The 22,303-nt window shown below is 42.7% G+C and overlaps 1 protein-coding gene across 5 annotated transcripts in view; it reads right to left on the reverse strand.

Moving 5' to 3' along the window:
- ATL3 (atlastin GTPase 3) overlaps nucleotides 1–20,836 on the reverse strand; it is a 32,050-nt gene extending 11,214 nt beyond the window's left edge. The window contains exons 1-9 of one of the 5 annotated variants that reach the window (XM_033955709.1): nucleotides 20,652–20,670; nucleotides 17,037–17,223; nucleotides 15,838–16,055; nucleotides 15,127–15,273; nucleotides 13,992–14,096; nucleotides 13,725–13,775; nucleotides 10,981–11,037; nucleotides 10,758–10,850; nucleotides 3,570–3,708 (exon numbers count right to left, since the gene is read on the reverse strand). In XM_033955709.1, the coding sequence (XP_033811600.1) occupies nucleotides 3,570–3,708; nucleotides 10,758–10,850; nucleotides 10,981–11,037; nucleotides 13,725–13,775; nucleotides 13,992–14,096; nucleotides 15,127–15,273; nucleotides 15,838–16,055; nucleotides 17,037–17,199 (973 nt within the window). In that variant the 5' untranslated portion in view covers nucleotides 17,200–17,223; nucleotides 20,652–20,670. The other 4 variants (XM_033955713.1, XM_033955710.1, XM_033955711.1 and 1 more) reach the window with 4 other exon arrangements.
- Nucleotides 20,837–22,303: the final 1,467 nt, after the last annotated feature.

A 22,303-nucleotide genomic window follows, 5' to 3' on the forward strand; every position in this document is an offset into this window, starting at 1 on the left:
TAATTCATAATTGTAACCATAAATTTTTTTTAAAACCCCACAAAGAACAGTATATGCAGAGAAAATATTAATTATCATTTATATTTGGGGGGTTTTCAAAGATGTCAAGGCAGATGACTTTAAAATATGCAATTAGAGAATGACACAGGGAAAAAATTTGTCCCCGTCACCACCCCGTCCCCGCAACCACTGTCCCCGCCCTGTCCCCACAACATCCATACAAGCCTCAGTACTGCAATATTTAGCTTATTCCTTCCTTATAAATCAAAGTTCTGGCTGCTGTACTAGAGAAAGAGATGTTCAGCTGGCATGGCTTTGCTAAATAAAGAAATATAAATTTTTTTTCTACCTTTGTTGTCTGGTTTCTGCTTCCCTCATCTTCTCATTCAAGTCCTTCCATCCACTGTCTGTCTTCTCTCTGCATCTTCCATTTGCTCTGTTACTGTGCCTCTCCCTTCACCTCTCCCATCTTCTTCTCTCCGCTCCCCCATAGTCTGGCATATATGTCTTCTTCCCTTCCAGCGTCTTCTCCCCACTGTGTATCTTCTCCTCACTCTGTCTTCCCCATTTCCCTTCAGCATCTTCTCCCCACTCTGTCTTCCCCATTTCCTTTCAGCGTCTTTCTTCGCACACTGTCTTCCCCATTTCTTTTCAGCGTCTGTTCCTCACCACCCCCCTTCAGCGTCTGTTCCTTTCCTCTACTACCCTTCCCTCTCACCACCTCATCGCCCTTCGGCACCTCTCACGCGGCTCCTCCCTCCCTCCTTCCTACCTACCTACCTGAATCTATCTATCTCCCTCCCTCCCCTTTACCTTCGCAGCACGTTTTGAATAACTTTCACAATGCCGTCGGAGCCTGCAAACAGTAGCGTGCGTGTGTGGGCGGAAGCTTCATTTACTGTCAGTCTTATTCTCAACATCTCGGCACACCATGATACATATCTTGCAATGATCCCTTTTATTTCTTCCTCCACTTTCTCAATTGAGATTACCACCTGTTGGAGGCAGCAAATGAAATCTCTGCATGGAGCCCCATCTAATTGTGAATTTTGTTCTTTTGACACAACTTCATCCTACCACATGTGTCACATACTGTAAACGGTACACAAACACTCATCTACATAATGCTCTTTCACCGACCTCTACTTGAAAGTCACCAGAACATCACTAACTCACCCAGCTTGTCCATGGAGCAAATGAGGCTACTTTTCTGTAATAGGGGGTTCTCCAAGAATTGTAGGATAAGTCAGCCATACAAACCCATCCACCTCCCCTCTAAGATCTGGTGATTACCTGGAGGTGAACGCATCAAGCTGGATGTAGGCAGAGCTAGCACATGCTCAGAAAGGCTTTCTAGACTTTTCTGAGCTCCAAGAGAGATAATCCATGCACTGCACTGTCAGATTATGTCACCAATGTGTGACTGACTTTCCCTACTGCCCACAGAGACCCATCTTTACAAGTAACCTCACTGTTTAACTAATTTTGGAAGTTAACCAGACAACTCTTTAAAGCTGAAACCTGCCTTCTTCCTTTCATCTAGGAGACAAAGTTTATGTTCCCCACTCACTGGGCACACAAAATTTAGCTACATCATAATAACAGAGCTAAAGGTGTTCGTTCTCAGGATGTGATTAAGCATTACACACTCTGCACCAACATTCAGCATTGGGCAGAGAAATAGGTCAGGGTGAAAAACCATCAGGTCAAACTGAGTAGGAAACCATCAGGTCTGCTGAGTAGGAAAGCTATTCATATAGTATTCCTACTCAGCAGATTATGGAATAATAATAATTTTTATTCTTATACACTGCCAATCCATTAGTTCAAGGCGGTTTACAGCAAGAAGGAACTGCACAAACAGTGAATTACTTACTTAAGCATATCAAAATTTCTCAGAAAATACAAAATGGCAATTACATATTTATCAAACACATAAGTTTTAAGAATTTTTCTACATAAATAATAAGACTGAGCTTGGGGAATATGCGTACTCCAACATGAATTAATTGCACTAGCCTGAAATGCAAAAGTTTTTCCTAAGAATCTCTTATAGCGGCATGCTTTTACCAATGGAAACATAAACCAGTAAGTTTTTTTATGTATTCTTATTTGAATTAAAAAAATTCAAAATGGGAAGAGAGGTAGGTTGGAGTCAAACCAGAAAAAACTTTAAAACAGATACAGCCAAATTTAAACAAAACTCTAGCCTCAAATGGCAACCAATAGAGCTTTAAATAAGGGCTTACATGATCATGTTTTTTAAGACCAAAAATCAGGCAAACTGGTGTATTCTGAATTATTCTGAATCTATTAAGAATTTTTTATGAGATCCCAGATAAACAATATTACAGTAGTCCAATATGGACAAAATTGATGACTGAACCAGTAACCTAAAAGACACTGAATCAAAATATTCTTTAATAGTACAAAGTTTCCATAGTACTTAAAAGTATTTTTTAATCAGCAGATCAGTATGGTCATTAAAAGATAACGAGCGATCTAACATAACGCCTAAAATTTTGATGGTAGTGGCTATTGAGTAGTTTTGGACATTTAAATGAAGTACATTTTCATTGCTTTTATCATTAGGACAAGCAAGAAAAAGCTTTGGTTTTTTCCAGATTAAGCTTCAGTTTAAATTTAATGGTCCATTGTTCTATTTGTGCCAAAATAAATGAGATCTGATTTTTTTACTTCAGTCGTGAATGATGTTAAAGGAATAAGTATAGTTATATCATCGGCATAGATGTAAAATTTTACCTGCAAACTATGCAATAGATTTCCCAATGACAGTAGATAGATGTTAAATATTGTTGGCGAAAGTGGTGAACCTTGTGGAACACCACAAAGGTTACTCCACGAAGATGAATATTTACCAGCACTAAATACTTGATAAGATCTATTTTTCAAAAAACCTTGGAACCATTTCCACACATTTCCTGAGATTCCATTTGAATCCAGGCAATTTAATAAAATCTCATGGTCTACTAAGTCAAAAGCACTACTTAACTCTATCTGAAGGATCAAATGCACTGGTCCCCAAACTAAATAGGCCATGAAGGAGATCAATGAATGAGGCCAATACAGTTTCTGTACTAAATCCTAAATGGAAACCTGATTGAAAACTATGGAGGACTTCAAATTTATCCAGGTAATTTACTGATTCCAAACATGGTTGTATATCTTGGTATTTCTCTCTGGGGGAATTTAAGACATTAAAATACAGGTCCTTGAAGATAGGAAAGTGAGGTAACTAGAACAACTCCAAACAAAGCAAGTCCTCACTCAACAGGAAAAAGATGCAAAATAGAAGAACAGACCAACTTGTATCTTTCTTCTGGAACTATGAGGAAGCCAAAATAAGTGCTCCCTGCTGGAACCCTTGAAAAAGCCATTGTTGGCGAAACGGGTCCCGTCGGGCAGTATAGCTTGGAGCAAGAATGTTTGGAAATATGAAGAAATCTTAATAAAGAAATAAGAAGAAAGATACAAGTTGGTCTGTTCTTCTATTTTGCATCTTTTTTCTGTTGAGTGAGGACTTGCTTTGTTTGGAATTTAAGACATACCTGTGAGCCTTCCATCAAAGTTGGGACTAGTCGCAACTTTCAGGCCTGGGTGTGGAAGGAGAAAGCAGCTAACATGGGTGAAACATGAATGGATGTGGCGCCGAACGTTCTGAATTTCTTCATGTTGGTGCTCCTTAACCTGGATATAAGCAGATATGTTCAATTCAATTCTAGCGCTAATATTCTACTATCATTCAGTTTGATTCAGTGCAGATTACAAAAAACAAAACAAAGCAAAAAAAACCCTTAAAGCAAGGGGAATTACATTTATACAAAAATTAGATTATACATACATTCGAACTTTCAATTAAGCTATGACTAATTCCAAACAAATATGTTTTAAGAGTTTTATGAAAAGTACTACTACTACTATTTATTACCTCATTAAATTGTTAAGTTTTTCAAATACATACATCGGAACCTGTGAGTTCTTTTCCTGTCCCTGCCCCATTCCTGCAAACTCTGTCCTCATCTGCACAAGCCTCATAGAAACATAGAAATAGACGGCAGATAAGGGCCACAGCCCATCAAGTCTGCCCACCCTACTGTCCCTCCCCTCCCTTTGCCCTGTAAAAAATCCCATGTGTCGATCCCATTTGGTTTTAAAATCAGGCACGCTACTAGCCTCAATCACCTGCAGTGGAAGACTATTCCAGCGATCAACCACCCTTTCAGTGAAAAAGAATTTTCTGGTGTCACCTTGTAGTTTTCCGCCTCTGATTTTCCACGGATGCCCTCTTGTTGTCGCGGGACCCCTGAAAAAGAAGATATCTTCCTCAGTCTCGATGCGGCCCATGAGATACTTGAACGTCTCGATCATGTCCCCCCTCTCCCTGCGCTCCTCGAGCGAGTACAGACGCAATTTGTCCAGCCGTTCCTTGTACGGGAGATCCTTAAGTCCCGAGACCATCCGGGTGGCCATTCTCTGAACCGACTCCAGCCTCAGTACATCCTTGCGATAATGCGGCCTCCAGAACTGCACACAATACTCCAGGTGGGGTCTCACCATGGACCTGTACAATGGCATGATGACTTCCGGTTTATGGCTGACGAAACCCCTGCGTATGCAACCCATGATTTGTCTAGCCTTGGATGAAGCCTGCTCCACTTGATTGGCAGCCTTCATGTCCTCACCGACGATCACCACCAAGTCTCTTTCTGCTACCGTTCTTGCTAGGATCTCCCCATTAAGGGTATAGATCCTGCATGGATTTTGGCTGCCCAGGTGCATAACTTTGCATTTTTTGGCATTGAAGCTGAGTTGCCAGGTCCTAGACCAGCGCTCCAGTAGGAGTAGGTCGTGTATCATGTTGTCGGGTGTCGAATCTTCGTTCGTAGTGCATTTGCCCACAACATTACTTAGTTTGGCATCATCGGCGAATAAAGTTATTTTCCCTCGAAGCCCTTCTGTCAAGTCCCTTATAAAGATGTTGAATAGGATCAGGCCCAAGACCGAGCCCTATGGCACTCCACTGATCACCTCCGTCATTTCGGAGGGGGTGCCATTCACCACTACCCTTTGAAGCCTACCTCCGAGCCAGTTCCCAACCCATTTCGTCAGTGTGTCTCCTAATCCTATAGAACTCATCTTGCCCAGCAACCTGCGGTGAGGTACGCTATCGAATGCTTTGCTAAAGTCTAGGTACACTATGTACAGGGACTCCCCAATATCCAGCTTCCCCGTCACCCAGTCAAAGAAGCTGATAAGGTTGGATTGGTATGATCTTCCCTTAGTAAATCCATGTTGACGGGGATCCCGTAGATTCTCATCCAGGATCTTATCCAGCTGGTGTTTAATTAGAGTTTCCATTAGTTTACTCACTATCGATGTTAGACTCACTGGTCTGTAGTTTGCTGTCTCCGTCTTAGAGCCTTTTTTGTGGAGTGGAATGACATTGGCCGTCCTCCAGTCTAACGGGACGTTGCCTGTACTAAGGGAGAGGTTGAAGAGCGCTGACAGTGGCTCTGCCAAGACGTCGCTCAACTCCCTAAGCACCCTGGGGTGTAAGTTGTCAGGCCCCATTGCCTTGTTAACCTTGAACTTTGACAGCTCATCGTAGACACTGCTAGGCGTAAACTCGAAGTTACCAAATGGGTCAATTGAGTTGGCCCTTGTCTGCAGCTGAGGGCTTAGCCCCGGCGCTTCTCGGGTGAAGACTGAGCAGAAGTATTCATTTAATAGTTGGGCTTTTTCCGAATCCTTTTCCATATAGTCTCCGTCTGGTTTCCTAAGACGTACGATCCCGCCTGAGTTCCTACTTCTGTCACTGATATACCTGAAGAAGGATTTATCTCCCTTCCGGATGTTCTTTGCCAGAGACTCCTCCATGTGGAATTTAGCCTCCCTAACTGCTGTTTTGACGGCTTTTGATTTGGTCAAGTAGTCTGCTCTAGAGTCCTGTTTCCCCGATTGTTTGTAAGAGATGAATGCTTTTTTCTTCTCCTTGATGAGGTCTGAGATCTCCGCAGTAAACCACTGCGGCTTGTTGTTCCTTCACCGTTTGCTTACTGATTTAACATAGCGGTTTGTCGCTTCCTGTATGGTGGCCTCAAACACTTTAAAATCATAAGTGTTCAAGGCTTGTGCGGTTAAGGCAGAGCTTACAAGAATGGGGCAGGGACAGCAACAGCAACAAAACTCACGGGTACGGGACGGGGAAATTGAGTTCCTGCAGGAATGGGGACAAATTTGTCCCCATGCCATTCTCTAACACACAGAACAAAGGGTGATTCGATTTATGCTGCTCATGAAGGGAAATATAAAGGGATGAAGTGGTAGAGAGTGTAGGGGCTACAGAGGGAAAGATAAACAGATAGTGTATTACAAATTGGAAAGGTTAAGACTTAAACGCAGCTTCAAAAAAATGGGCTTTGAGCCTGGATTTGAATACTGCCAAAGCTGGAGCCTGACATACCAATTCAGGCAGATTGTTCCAGGCAAACGGCGCAGCAAGGCAGAAGGGGTGAAGTCGGGAGTTGGCAGTAGAGAAGAAGGGTACAGACAAGAGAGACTTACCCGAACAACAGAGTTTTGGGGGCAGGGTGTAAAGAGAGATAAGAGAAAAGAGATAATGAGGAGTCGCAGAGTGAGTACACTTGTAGGTCAGTAAGAAGAGTTTGAATTGTATGCGAAGTGGACATCCAGCCAATGAATCTAATCTAATCTAATATCTGTGAGTTGCTCTTTGCCTAAATAGGTTCAAGGCGATGTACAATTTGAGAAGCGACTTGACGAGAGGGGTAACGAACATAATGACACTGGTGGATTACAAGATGTGCAGCAGAATTCTGAACAGATTGAAAGGGGGAGAGATGAGTTAGCGGGAGACCCACAAGAAGCACACTGCAGTAATACAGGCGAGAGGTGACGAGGACTTGGATAATTGTCTTGGCAGCATGCTCAGAAAGGAAACTCCAGATTTTAGCAATGCTGTATAGAAATAAGTAATAAGTGACATGGTTCTTCACGGGTTGAAGTTAAGGCACAAAGTGGTGAACTAGATTAGAAATTGGTTGACAGACAGATGCCAGAGGGTGGTGGTGAACGTAATTTGCTCAGAGGGTAAGGTGAGTAGTGAAGTGTCTCAAGAATCGGTGCTAAAACCAATTCTGTTCAATATGTTTGTGAGCGACATTGCCAAAGGGTTAGAAGGTAAGATTAGCCTTTTTGCTGATGATACCAAGATTTGTAACAGAGTGAACACCCCGGAGGAAGTGGAAAAAATGAAAAAGGATCTGCAGAAGTTAGAAGAATAGTCTAACGTCTGGCAACTAAAACTCAGTGAGAAGAAGTAGAGTGATGCATTTGGGGGGTAGTTATCCAAGGGAATCGTATATGCTGGGAGGTGAGAGGCTGATATGTACGTATGGAGAGAGGGACCTTGGGGTGATTATGTCTGAGAATCCGAAGGCTGCTTTGTTTGTTCCCCTGATGAGCCAAACATTGGTGAAACAAGGTCACTTATTGGGAAGACTGGAGAAGACATGACAGCATTGGAGCTCAAGTCGTCTTTTGTCAGCTAAGTCCTTGAACGTGCCTCCGGGTGACTTTGCCCTTTTCTAAACCTGAGCTGTTCTGTGAGGGAGTTTATTTGCCAGTGAAAGTATTTAAAGCAGTTTGGTTTGTACCTTTTGGTCCTATACTGCTACATTAGTCTGAGGATTTTTCTCCCTCTTTTTGGGTGCATGCTGGGTTTGAAGAGGGGGGGTACCTCAGTGCCACGATCACACAACATTTTGACTCATTATATGAACTATTAAATGCTACCTTGGCTAAATATGGATTTAATGGGTGTTTTATTTTCAGCCATTAAGACGCTGTATGCTTCCCCACAGGCGCTTCTTTTTCTCAATGATCATAGGTCAAATCTTTTTGAGATCTTCCAGGGAAGTAGGCAGGACTGCCCTTTGGCTCCGTTATTGTTTGTTTTTAGATCCCTTGCTATGTGATATTCATGCGAATATAAAGGGAATTCAAATTGGGGATACTGGGTTCAAGTTGGAGGCCTTTGCAGATGACATTCTAGTTCATTTTGCAGATCCCCGGAGATCCTTAGATGCCCTTTTGGAGAATATTAAGGAGTACAGAGACTTCGCTGGGTTTAGCCTAAATCTCTCTAAATTGGAAGCTCTGCCATCCACCACAGATGTAAAATCTTTCTGGAGTTCTACCTTTCCATTGCACTGGGCAGGGGGTTCTTTCCATGACCTTGGTATTCAACTTACGGTTACAACTGCTCAGTTATATTCCTTTAATGTTCCTAAAGCGTTGCAACAAACGGCTGAGCAATTGGACCGGTGGCAGACACTGCCGCTCTCGTTAATGGGGCGTATCGCCTTGATTTGCATGGTGATATTTCCGCAATGGTTGTATCTATTTCAGACGGTGCTTTTGAAGCTTTTGTGGAAGGATCTCCGGACCTTAGATAAACTGTTCTATCGATTTTGTTGGCAGGGATGGAAACCTAGACTTAGATATTCTTATCTGGTAGAACCTCTATTCCAAGGTGGATTTGGTCTCCCTTATTTGGGTTTATACTATTGGGCTTGCCTATTAAGACATTTAAAAGGTTGGATTCTCCTGGAACATCAATACACGCCAATTTCCTATACTCTCTTTTTGCCTTGCTGCACCTCCCTGGCAGGACTCTGCCTAGGGAGAAGTGTCCTGTTACGATCTTTGCGGGCTGTGTGGGAGTTGTTGGTGCTTAAATTGCAGGGGGATCCTCAACTTTATTACCTTTACGGGGTAACCATTCCTTTATACCTGGGATAGATAATGTTGCTTTTGCAACATGGGACCAGCAGAGAGTCCTCCTGGTAGAGCATTTGTTGACCTATGCTGGTACTTTGAGATTATTGTATGATTTAACACCCACTCTGGGTGGGGGGAATATGTATTCGGTGAGGGGAATATGTTTGCTTATTGTCAAGTCAAACATTATATTGCTTCCCTCCCAGCTGAAAGGTTGAGCTGTAACTTGGGACAAGAGCTCAGGGGATTTTTTTTTTCTGGTGGTGGCCCCTGCGAACAGTTCTGTTTCTTCATTGCATAAGGCATGCCGTAATCTTGAAGGAAGTAAGGATATCCAGCCTATTAAGAATGCTTGGGCAAGGGAACTTCAAACGTCTTTGGATCATTGGGACCTGTTGGGTAATATTCGAGGCTTACCAAAATTGATTGAGGGGGCAATATTGAGGGAGTGTTATCTCTGGGTGCTTTATAGGGCTTATTTTACCCAAGAGCAATTCTATAAGATAGGAACATTAGAGTCGCCTCTGTGTATAAAATGTCAAAGTAAGCCTAATACTCTCTCACATTCCTTTTGGACCAGCTGGCTTATCCAAAGGTTTTGGTACACCATATGTCGTTATTTGAGGAACCTTTTGGGGAACCCTTTGGAAGGCACAGTGGTGCAATTGGTCTTGGATGTGCTCCGAGCGTTTCAGGGGATTCCTAGGAGGTATCGTCTCTTCTGTCGTAAGGTGTGTCTCCTGGCCCACAAATGCATTTTGCAGTCTTGGACTTCCCTAGAGCCACCATCCTTCTGGAAGTGGAAAAATCAGCTTCATGTTTTGGTCACCTGGGAAGCAAGAATGGTGGAGGGTCATCCAGGCAGATGGAAAAATTTTTTGCTTACTTGGGATGCCTATTTATAGTCTCTGCCCCCCTGGGGACGCAATTTACTTTTGAATATGTTGTGACTGGATCTGCATTGAACTGTTTGGTTTTTTTTCTCATAGCTGGTTACATGGAGAACTACTTTGTGGGTATTGGCTATGTTCAGGGGCCATAAGAGTTCTGGTTTCTTAACTTGTTGAACATGGAATTTGTTGGGTTAACTCCGGAGTGGTTCTAGGGGGGGATGGGGGTTGGGAGGGGGAATATTATTTGTTACCCTTAAACTGCATTAGCTGTGGCTACGTGTATTGCTTGGTTTTCATAATGTTTTATGTTCTTTTGTCATCAATAAAAATTGTTTGAACCTAAAACACTGAGATCAGTAAAAAGAGAACCCAAGACTTTCATAAGTACAATGAACAATGTGGGTGATAGAGGTGATCCCTGTGGCACATCACTTGTTGAATTCCAAAATCTAGAATGATAAATCATGGCCTTTATGAACTTGATAAGTTCTATACTTCAAGAATCCCTCTATTCAGTTCAAGACATTACCATCAATCCCCAATTTACTCAACCTATATTACAGTAATGAATGATCAATTGCATCAAAACCTGCAGATATACTGAACTGTAACATAACTACTTGCTTCCCAAAACTCAAGAGTTCTCTTATATCTGACATCATCTCTACTAAAGTATCTGTAATGTGCATTGCTCTAAATCCATGTTGTGTAGAATTAAATGAGCCTGGTAATGAAAGTAATTGGATAAGTTGTTGATTTACTGATCTCTAGAAATATCGCAAGCCAAGGTATGCTTGTATTAGTTTATCATTTTCATATTTAATAAGATCAGAATTCATAGATTTAAATTCAGGAGTCATTATCTGCAACAACTCTTCAAGATAAACACCCTCAGTCAAAACAACATTCACAAAATGTATGAGCCATACAAGTATGTATTACCAGTTATAAGGCAGATGTGTCACTAATTACAAGTTACTCATTCCCAACACATAAGAACAAGGAAGCACCACACCCTATTCTTCCAATCCCAACTCCTACCTTCAGGCGTTTCTCTAGGAATTTGGTCCCTCCTGGCTCTCCGTAGCCATATTCATATGGAAAACTCCAGTCCCTCACCAGAAACATGAGTGTCTGCTCAAACAATCCAAGGCATGGAGAGAGAACAGGGAAGACAAAAAAACAGAAAACAATAAAGTTACTGCATATGCTAAAAATAAAGGTACAGTCAGAGACAAAGTGATCCAAAGGAAACATGCCATACCTGGAATGGCTTCAGAAAGATCTCATCCATAGCAAGGCGCCCGTACTCTGTGAAGAGCTGGAAGAGTGAATATAAGGCAGAGTTAGAGAAAGCCTGCAAGACCCTCCATTCTCCAGCTTATGACCTTACAAACTGCCTGCAAGATCCCAGGGAGGGGCTTTAGGCATCTGGGCCAACCAGAGTTTTAGGCCTCCTTCCCAGTGCATTCTGGGATGCACTGGGAGTGGCCTGACTCCGACTGGCAATATCTCTAAGGCCACTCCCATGGGATTGGGCATCCCTCCTGAAGGGGTTGTTAGTGGGGGAGGGGTGGCATCGGCAGGAGAGAGTGGGTCTCTCTCCTGCCAGCTGATCTGAGGTCGGGTACGGGGGTTCCCTGCCACGGTCGCTTTCAGCCAATAGCAGCAGGGGAATTCCTTCGCCAATATCAGCTGAGCAACAGGGACTCCCTAAAGCTGCGATTCTGTAACTGGCACCCAAGAATTGTGGCTTTGGGGAATCCCTGCCTCTCTACTGATGGGAGAGGAGTGAATTCCCCTGCAGCAATCGGCTGCTGCGGTCTAGGCAAAGATAGACAGCTGAAATGTAGGCCAGGGTTATCCAGGCCTACATTTCAGCTGCCTATCTTGGTGTGATTTGCGGCTGAGTAGCTGATTTAGATCACGTAATGCCACTTCAGGCGTTGGCCATGCCTACTTTGGCATTCCGTGGCCTAAAGCAGCTACCTAGCTGTGATTCCAGCAGCCATTTTAGTCACCTTTTATGTAGGTGTTGGTAGGCGCTTCAACCCTGCCGTTTTTGACCATTGGCAGGATGCCTACCAACACCTAAATTTAGGCGCTGATTAAAGAATTTCCCCCCATGTGTCTCAGCTATTGAGGCACCTGTTAACAAAAGGAGGAATAGATAACAGTGAGATTACACCGCACTATCAAGCAAATACATATGGATCCCTTCCAGATGGTCCCCTAAGCAAGGAGCATCATGAAAAAGGAAAAATTTCAGTTCAGGACATCTTCTCAAGTTTAACAACAAAGTCTTTCCTTTCCTGTGCATTCCTATCTGCTGACATTTATTTTACTCAGTTTAAGAGCTTTTTCCACACCAAAATATAAACTCCAGGTAGTTCATCGTCACCCCATTTTCAAGAATCTCTGGGTTCTCCTTGTTCCTTGGAGCTATGCTGCTGCAGTTATTGAACCAACATTTGGCGTTGTAATCACCCTTGCCCTTGCTATTTTGGACAAGATTGCAGCTTATTAAGTATGCTGATATTGATGTTTACAGGATGGATTTATAATTGGCTTGTTGCTTTTTTTTTCTTTTTTCTGTACATTTGTAATATGTAAATAAGAGATGGAGGGGAAAAAAAAAATCATCAAGCCTAATGGCCTTCATGAACTGAAAAGTTAGATCATCAAATGGGTTTAACTGGACATAAGAGACTCCTCCCTGGATAAACCCTACTGAGCTGACCATCCATCAATTTTCAGTAGACTCTGAGTGGGTAATGCTAATGAATATTGCCTCTGAACCCTGTGGTTGGGGGTGGTCCAATGGGTGGAGCTGGCACTTAAACAGTAAGCAGTGATACTCAGTCGCATGAGTGTGTGACATAGTGGTTAGAGCTACAGCCTCAGCACCTTGAGATTGTGGGTTCAAATCCCACACTGCTCCTTGTGACCTTGGGCAAGTCACTTAATCCCCCATTGCCCCAGGTACATGTGTGAGCCCACCGGGACAGATGGGGAAAAATACTTGAGTACCTTAATGTAAACCACTTAGACTATAAGTGGTATATAAATACTAAAATTAAAATAAAATAATTGGTTAAGTAAGCAGATAAAGTCAGGACAGCAAAAGGCTTTCCTATCCACCAAGCTAACTGGGCACTGGTCTGAATATCAGCCTGTGAGGTAGTGAGGACAGGAAACAGTTCCCCTTAAGAGCACTCCCTCACCAGGCCACATTAAAGAAATGCTAGCCAGAATGCTGATCAGGAGAGCAGGACTCCGACAGAGAGCAAGTTAAAATCCCCAGTGTGGGAATAGAACAGGGAGAATGGGTGCTCCCAGAGAGATTCTAAGCACAGGCAGCAGTGTTTGAAAATGTGTCAAGGTAGGAGGTTTGTATTGAGAAGTATTTACCCAGCCTGAACTGCAATGTTTGAATTTGGGTCAAGGTGGAAGATTATAGCGTACAACTGGAAATACTGAAATTGGGCCTGCTAGGCGCACTCACTGTGAGTGTTAGCAAGTGTAAGTTAATGAAGCTAGGCTTTTAGGACACCTGAGAGAGTAAAATTCCTTTTATGTAGGAATGAAATTCCATTTGAATCCTGCCTTTGTTTGCATACCAGATCTGTGACAGTAAAAGACTTTTGGTATCTCTTGGTTCATAATAAAGATTTTTCTTCTGGCTTACCATGTCTGCTGCTCGTTTCTGTGAAAGCTCTATGCCTGGCTATCATATGACTGATGCCCAGTTAACTTCCAGGTTACCACACTTACCTGGATATTCAAATACTGGAGCCCAAACATGGCCCTGAACTGAATATCCAGGATACGTCCAACCAGTGACTGTCAGTGGCTTAAAAATCTCTGATTTCCATAGGCTGAATACTGAGCCCCAATTTTTAAGCCTGACAACATATCAGGCCCACATTCCCTCTTTCCTTCATAGACAAAGACCCACAGAAAACAGTGCCCAAGGATTACACCACAGAAAAAAAACTCAAAGTTCACCTGCAGCTGCTGCAAGTCATCCTCTTGAATGTTCTGTGACAGGTTGTAAATCTATCAAGGAAGCAAAAAAAAAAAAATAAAAGATAAATTTATATGTATATAAATGATGCTGAAAATGTAACCAGGCTCTGTCTGAATGTAAGACTGCCTACTTGCCTGGCAATGCAAAGCTTTAAGAGGTATGGGAAAGAGATTAATTTGGAAAGAATAGGCACTGCTCTTACCCCTACATTCTCCAACTCTCATATTCCCAGCCTCCCCATGTACCTGGATTGAGCTTGTCATGGTACTGAGAGCAAAGATGGTGGCACAATCCTTCACTGTGGATTGGCTGTCGAAGGCACCCTGTGTGTCCATGAGAATAACAGCAACCTGCAATGAAATATGAACAATTATATTGAGTTCAAATAAAGCCTTTGCTGGCAGCAAAAACGCCTAAGCCAGATCCCCACAGGAGATCCAGTGGCTGGGATGAGAAGCAAAGTTGAACATTAGAGGGTGACTGAAACCAGAGTTTTTGACCAAAACCAAGTCAGCAGCTGAAATTTGCCACTCAAGTTTCAGACAAAAATGGTGCCTTCCCCCATCTGGCAAGGAGTGGATCCTTGCAGATTTTCCTGGTCTCCCCCCCCCCCTCTGGCAAAGAGGTCCCTACAGGACCACCAAGGGACCCCTGATCACAATCCCTTCCACCATCCCACAATTCAAAAACTCTTCCCTAGGCTTTATTTTAAATGAATAGTAGTATAATGGCCTTTTCTGAGCAGAAATCACTCCTGCTTCTGCCGGTTCCATAGTCTAAATTGTTGCCAATGCTACGGCAGGAGTTACCGGCAGCCATTTTAAGATTTGAACCGTCATGGGCAGGAACTACTGGGGATTTCTCCTACCTTAAAGACCCACTAGGCCACCAAGGTATTTAAAGGTAGGCCAGGGGAGGGCCTTTATTTATCTATTCAATTTTCTTTATCGTTCTCCCAAATGAGCTCAGAACGGTTTACATTCATTTATTCAGGTACTCAAACATTTTTCCCTGTCTGTCCCAGCAGGCTCACAATCTAGCTAATGTACCTGGGGCAAAGGGGGGATTAGGTGACTTTCTGTCACAAGGAGCAGCGTGGGTTTAAACCCACGACCTCACTCTCCCCCTACACTCTTTGGGTGGTTTGAGCAAGGGGGATGGGACCCATGGGAATGGGGAGTTTCTGTTTGAGTCGAAAATGCATTGGCACTTTCAGCTGAAACATGACTGAATTGGTCAGTTTCAGTGCCAAACTGAAATTCGGCGAGCCTCCAACAGGTGTGCTTAGGGAGGACTAGTAGAAGGGATGGGATGCAAAGCTGTGCCTAATGCACAGGGAGGACCAGTGGCACCATTGAGACTAACAGAACACCGTGTCACCTTTTTCCCATCTGGCTTCTCCACGGTGAAAACCTCATTCCAGATCTGAATCCCGGTGGTCTCTGGGTCTGAGCCTCCTCGCCACGAGAATCCCGTAAGTGGCTCATCCTCTTCTCCCAGCCAGTTGATGCTGCTGTCACCCTTTTTCTACACACAGAAAAGGGGGGGGGGGGAGAGAAGAGAGTCAACTGCAATCTTCAGCAATTGTTCTATTATATTTATTCACAGCCTTCTTTGAATAAACAATTGCCATAAAATGGTTTTCATCAAATAGAATAATCCAAAAATCAAATACATCAAAAATCTAAATGTTTCTAAAATGTAAATTCATCAATACAATGAAGTTATTCATAGTCTAGGACTGAGCTTCCCAACCCTTTCCTGGAGGCACACCTACACATCAGGTTTGCATGAGATAATCTGAATACACTCGGTTTCCAACATTTGTAAATTTACCTCATGCATATTTGTTATGAAAATCCTAACAACCAGACAGGATAGGTGTGCCTTTAAGGCAGGGTTAAGAAAAACTAAGCCAAACCCACAACTCAAATTCCTCTCCTCCCCCTCCCCCCCCCCCCACACACACACACTGAAAGTCCGAAACAGGTTAATTTCAGTCTTTGGCAAGGACTATTTAAGATTCTCATTGCATATCACCTCACTCCACCTCATGTATTACTCTGAACTTCACTGCAGAGTGCTTGTTACCTGGCTGTACATGTAACGCAGCATGAAATCCAGCAGAAATGACTTGCCCTTGCGGAAGGCCCCTGCCACCGACACCACCACAGCGTCCAAGTCACGCACGTGATCCTGAAGCAGCACACACTGCAGCGCCTGTTCATCTAGCTCAAAGGAATGCTCCTCCTTGTGGACCTCCACGATCTGCACTGGGCCGGGCTTGGAGCTCGACATGGCGACACCTTCTGAGCAGACAAAGACACATATCAGTCACTCAGAGACCATGACAAGAACTTGAAGCACCACTGACTTGTCGTGGAGAAACCCGGAAAACTACAACGAGCTTGATTCACCACTCATTCCAAACAACACAGAAAAAAAAAAAACCCTACAAGGCAACACACTCAGGCCAAGGCCATTGCAAAGGGAAGCTCAGAATGCATGTACTGAAAATAGTTTTCTTTTGTAGTGGGTGATGGGAGGACTTTTTGTAACAAAACCAAACAGCATAACCCTTAAAATCACTTCACTTAAGCAAACAGTCTGCAGCCTGTAAGCCATGCTGGGGTGGATAAGCTAAGATAACCAGTATATCTAGCTTTAACGCCCTGACAGGCTTCCATCTTTAGAGTCACGGTTAACCCAGAAGCAGCAGCCAAGTACCTTCCCAGTGCTTTCAAGAAGGATGGTCTAAGCGAGAGACAGGAAAAGCAAGATAGAGGCCTAGCTACAGGAGATGCCTCATCTTTCAAACCATTATTGAAAGCCTGTGAACACCCAGGAGCAAAAGGCACGCCTAAAATCCACAGGCTCCTCCTGCACCACCTAACACCAGGCATAAAGCCATCCTGAAATTACAACCCTGACCAGCAGACATACCATGCGACACCAAGAGGCGAAAAAAAATTGGAAAGAAATATGAACCCTGGGTTCTCATACCACTCTGTTTCAACCCTACCAGTTTTTGTTTGTTTGTACATACATTGATATATATTATTTCTAGGGGGTCAATATTCAGACAGTGATGTGCAGGGTTTTGCTGACTGCTGCTGGCGTTATGCTCTGAAATTCAATGTCAAGCCACATCCAGGCATCAGCACTAAATTTCTGGGTTTGAGGAGCTGGCTAAAGCATAGCCAGCTCAGTGCAATATTCAGCATTTAACTAGCTATGGGCACCGCATAAAGATAGGATTGACTTTTATGGGGTCCTATTTATGTGATTACCTTGGCCGGTTAAGTGCTGACTCTGCCCCCAGAACGTCACAAAATATCCAGTTTTGAGTTTGGCACCAACCAGCGGCACTAACCAGTTCAGGACTAAATGGATATTTTCAGCAGCTGACCAGGAACTGTTTCTGTTGGTTAAATTGCTTTGAATATAGAACATGTGAAGTAACCATCATTTCATCACATAGAGGTGACAAGAGAAGCTAATATAAGCTATGGCACAAATCTGAAAATGCTTAAAAACCTACAGCACACAGTCCGAGGTTCACGCTGTTCCCTAATTCTGTCTGCACTCAGCCAAGGAAATACTTAGTAAACACAGTAAACGGTGGCAGTTAAAGAGCAAAGTGGCCCAGCCAATCTGCCCAGTAAGATAGGGCAACAGTACATGCAAGCAAAGTCAAAAGACAAAGCAAGTTTCAAGGTTTATTAAAATTTTGATGTATCGCAATATCATTAATTTCAAAGCGATTTACAATTTAAAACAGGGTCTATGCTAATGTAGTTTGAGATCTACAAGGTGGGGGGTTTATTCTTTTAGCTGGGATTTGTAGTTACGGGGTTTGGGCAGTATTGCTTCTAGGTTGGGAGAGATTGCTATACAAAGGTATTTGTACTTCATTTCTGTGGGTATTATGCTGGGGTAGAGTAGCCACTGTTATGGGGGAGGGGGGAGCGGGGGGATTTTGGTTTCCTTGTTGGTTTCAGAGGTTCTGCTCTATTTTTGACTAGGGAGGCACAGTAATTCTATGCTCGTTATATGGCTACTTATTATTGATGGGGGCTTAGGATGACCTTGCTCTATTTGTATTTCTGTTCTGGTTTTGGATTGTATTATGCATAGCTGTGTACCCTATTGTTCAATAAACAATTACCCCCCCCAAAAAAATAAAAAAAAACCAGCACCCATTAAATAAGATCTGACATTTATTTCACTCATCAGCTACTCTATCATTATGAATCATAAGAAAGCAAGGGGATACTGCAATGATGATCACAGGCCCAACCCTCCCTCCTTAAAATATGGGCATGATACCAATACAGCCAATCACCACACAGTTCATTTACAGATTCCCTAAGATACTTGCTAATAACATACGTACGACATCAAAACTCTATAAAGTGAAAACATTAACATCTTCAGCTTCAACTAAGCTTTATCTGAACTAAAGGAATCTATTTTCTGATCCAAACATACTACTGTACTCCTTATTTGTACATCGCTACTAGATACAACACTGTACAAGGACATGTAAAAGAAAGTCCCTTCTTGATAGAGCTTACAATCTATTTAAGACAGACAAACAGGGCAAATAAAAGAACTGGGAGTTGCATTTATTACGGGAATGATTAAAACACATGGGTGAATAAGCAGCGCTCCCCAAATCCCCAAACTCTATTAAAAGTCCTCCCTCAACATATACTCAAAATTTATCATCCACTAAATTCAAAAAGGTTGTTAAAATAACTGCACATAAAATTCCTTTGGACCAGGGGTAGGCAATTCCAGCCCTCGAAAGCTGGAGCCAGGTCAGGTTTTCAGGATATCCACAATAAATATGCATGAGAGAGATTTGCATCTCAAGGAGACAGTGCAAGCAAATCCATCTCAAACATATTCACTGTGGATATCCTGAAAACCTGACCTGGCTCCGGCTCTCAAGGACCGGAATTGCCTACCCCTGCTTTGGACCAATAAAAAAAAACCCTACAGAAAGTAAACTTAAAGCTCTCTTCTAAGAGAACTGGCAAGCACAAAGTTAGTAGTTCTTTTACTAAGGCCCCCTTTTATCAAGCCGCATTAGGGTCTTTTATCACTGGCTGCTGTGGTAAAAGCTCCAGGGCTCATAGGAATTCTGAGCATTAGAGCGCAACGACCAAGCGATAAAAAACCCTAACGTGGCTTGATAGAAGGAGACCTAAAATTTTGTTCTTACCATATTTTATACCTATAGGTAAGATTACCATATGGCTCCAGAAAAAAAACAGAGGACGGACTGAGGCATCTGGGTTTTACTTCCACTGAAAACAATGTAAGTAAAACCCGGATGTCTCAATCTTTCCTCTTTTTTCTGAAGCCATATGGTAACCCTACTTATAGGCCACATGATACTTAGCGCATACTAATGTCCATTAGCACGCACTAAAAGCTTTAGTAAAAGGGTTCATTATAGTAAGCCCACTAGGGACAGGAAAATGTAACTCCTCTTGGAAAGAGGTTTGAGCGAACAGCTTTCAGGGATCTCAAAGTCCCTCCTTGAGGGCCGCAATCCAGTCGGGTTTTCAGGATGTCCCCAATGAATATGCATTGAAAGCAGTGCATGCACATAGATCTCATGCAGATTCATTGGGGAAATCCTGAAAACCCGACTGGATTGCGGCCCTCAAGGAGGGACTTTGAGACCCCTGGCTTATATAAATGTTATAATCACTGCCCCAAACCCTCAAAAGTGCCAATTAATTTTTCTTATTAAAAAGTTCCCTTGGTAGGCATTTTAATATCCACAAGCTAATATGAGAAAATTAAATCAGAACGTATTTGTAAAGGAAAAATGTCTTTGCAGATGTTGGAGAAATTCTTCATTTTTTTTTTTACTATTATGGGTTTTGTATCCCCTATGTATAATTAATTAATCAGGCAATACAGGTAACTCTTTTCAGCAGAAAAAAAGATCTCCATCAAAGGCCCACACAAGAATCACACTGATCAAGAAAAGAATGGCTGAAAAATAGATTTCAGATTGATGGGGCAAGAATGTGTTTATTTATTAAAGGATGCTTTCTTCTACCTTCTCTCCCCCCCCCCAAAAAAAAAAAAACAACCCCAATTGCAAAAATGATTAGTGACATAAAGGAAAATTAGGAATAAGACCTAATGAGAGCACAAGAGAGATCAGACATCTTAGGGAAGCTCTCTCTGGCACAATGCAAATTCTACAGGGAGAGGTCCGAGATGCCCTGGTTTAGGAGCGAGGTTCATTACTGTCGAAGTATGCGCAAAACTACTTCATTTTAAAACATTGCTTCCGTGTGCTGCCACCCTGCAATTGAGAAGCAGATTAACAAACTTTCCTGCCCTTTCCTTAAGAAAATCTGGATGACTAATTCCGTATTTGGGAGGAGAAAAAGAATATTTTTCGATTTAACTCTTTGCAAGTACCACATTTAACAAACAAAATTAATATAGAAATCTAAACACCCCCCATAAAAAAATAAGTTAGTAGAAGTGTATTTCTCATCGGGTTATTTTGCAAAGTTAAAAAAAAACTGGCTAGCATCCTCCACAACCTAATCAGGAAAATGTGTGATTTCAGTCCCCTTTTTTTTCCTTTCTCTCTCTCTATTTGCCCCTCTCGAAGACTTTCATCTTCTAAAGACTCAAATGTTTCCATATTTAACAAAGAAAAGAGAACAAAATACAGTAAACTATTTCTCCAGTCGTCTCGACACCAAAAGTTACTTTATTACCAATGCACTCCTGGCACCTAAGGCCCTGTCTCCACCCCCAACCACGCTCCAGACTGCTGCAGTCCCTCTCCCATCCCCTCCTTGCTTCGGATTTCTGCTTCTATAACCACCACACGATCTCATGCATGCATCGTCTTGGATTACCCTGGAGTCTTGTGACACGATCGCAAACTTGCAAGATCCCCAGTACCTCCTGCCTCGCTGCAAGCGGCCGTGGCAAGCGTATACACACACCCCAGCAGTCCGGGAGCGGGAGACCAGGATCTTCTGGGAAACGTAGTCCAGAGCAGGAGCCTGTTACTGATTGCCAATGGAAAGTGGGACTACAACTCCCAAAGAGGTCGCGCGCCTATCGGCCGCGGAAGTCCGCAGGGTCTAGTCTGCTTTTTGCCGAGGCAGAGAAAAAAGTCAGCGGATTAGCTCCGAGTTTCTGTCTTTCCTGTCCTATTACTGTTTGGGATCGCAGCTCCTGAAATTGCTATTTAAGAGATTTGTTTATCCGTTTTTATATGCATTTTTTTGTGCACTGCCTGCTAATACTTGATTCAAGTATTTTTGGGACTAGAGAGGTCAGTTACTGCTCTCTATTTTGAACGTTTTTACATGGCCAAAGAGAAGTATATTTCTTTCTTTCTGGAAAAAAAAAATAGCGCTCTTTTTGTTTCTTAAAAGTCCCTTGTATTTTTCCAGTCTGGAGTAATTTTTTTCTATGCTATTCATGAGTCATACGTTCGTTTAAAACAGAAAGCAAGCCCAAACTGCTAGAAAGGGCACTTAAGAGAAGAGTGGTAAGCATAAGAGAGGGTAAAATGAAGTCTCTCCTGAGCTCATTAATTTCCCTTTATCAGTGGGTCCTGTATGATACGAAAATCTCATGTCTAGCAGTATGATGTTTTGTAATATCCAACAATTTCTGGACAGTTAAGTCAGAACCAGGTATTGCCACTACTATTATAGCGCTGCTAGACGTACTCAGCTACATTAAAACATTCAAGAGACAGTCCCTACTCAGTAGAGCTTACAATCTAATCAAACAGAATAAGTAGGGAGGGATCAGGCATGGGTGCTTTACAAGCGAGTGCGGGTTAGGAGTTAAAGCAACCTGACAAAGTGGGTTTTTAGCCTGGATTTTAATACTGTCAGGGACGGACCTTGCCGTACTGACTCAAGCAGTCTGTTTCCAGGGGTATGGTGCAGCTAGAGAAAACAGAAGAGTTGGCAATAGAGGAGAAGGGTACAAATAAGAGTGACTTGCCCAATGAATGGAGTTCCTGGGAAGGAACATAGGGAGGTATAAGAGAGCAGTGTGTCTGGGAGGGAATGCATGGATGGGAGAACATCGCAGGGGAGGAGACATAGGCATCCTGGGACTGTCGGCCAGAAGAAGCCCTTTCTGGATACGTCAATCGCTCCTCCTAAACTTACTTGCTCCACTTCATCACTGACGCTGACCCATTCTGCTTCTATTCCTTTCTCTCCTCTCCTCTACCTTCCAAAGTATTTAGACCAATGCTGTCTTTTTAAAATATTTATTTTATTTTTATTTTTCCTCTAACTCTACTTTTCACTTCACTATTACCCTCCAGGTACTTTAGTTAGATTGTGAGCCTTCGGGACAGTAAGGGAATTTTCCAAGTACCTTTCTTATTTCTAATCTTAATGTATATTTTCTGTAAACCGCTTAGAACCTAACGGATGTAGCGGTATATAAGAAATAAATTACATTACATTACATATTGTAAAGTCAATAAGAGTTTAATCTATATGCAGAAATGGATAAGGAGCCAATGAAGTGA

Source organism: Geotrypetes seraphini, chromosome 8, assembly GCF_902459505.1.
Source record: "Geotrypetes seraphini chromosome 8, aGeoSer1.1, whole genome shotgun sequence".
Lineage (NCBI taxonomy): Eukaryota > Metazoa > Chordata > Amphibia > Gymnophiona > Dermophiidae > Geotrypetes > Geotrypetes seraphini.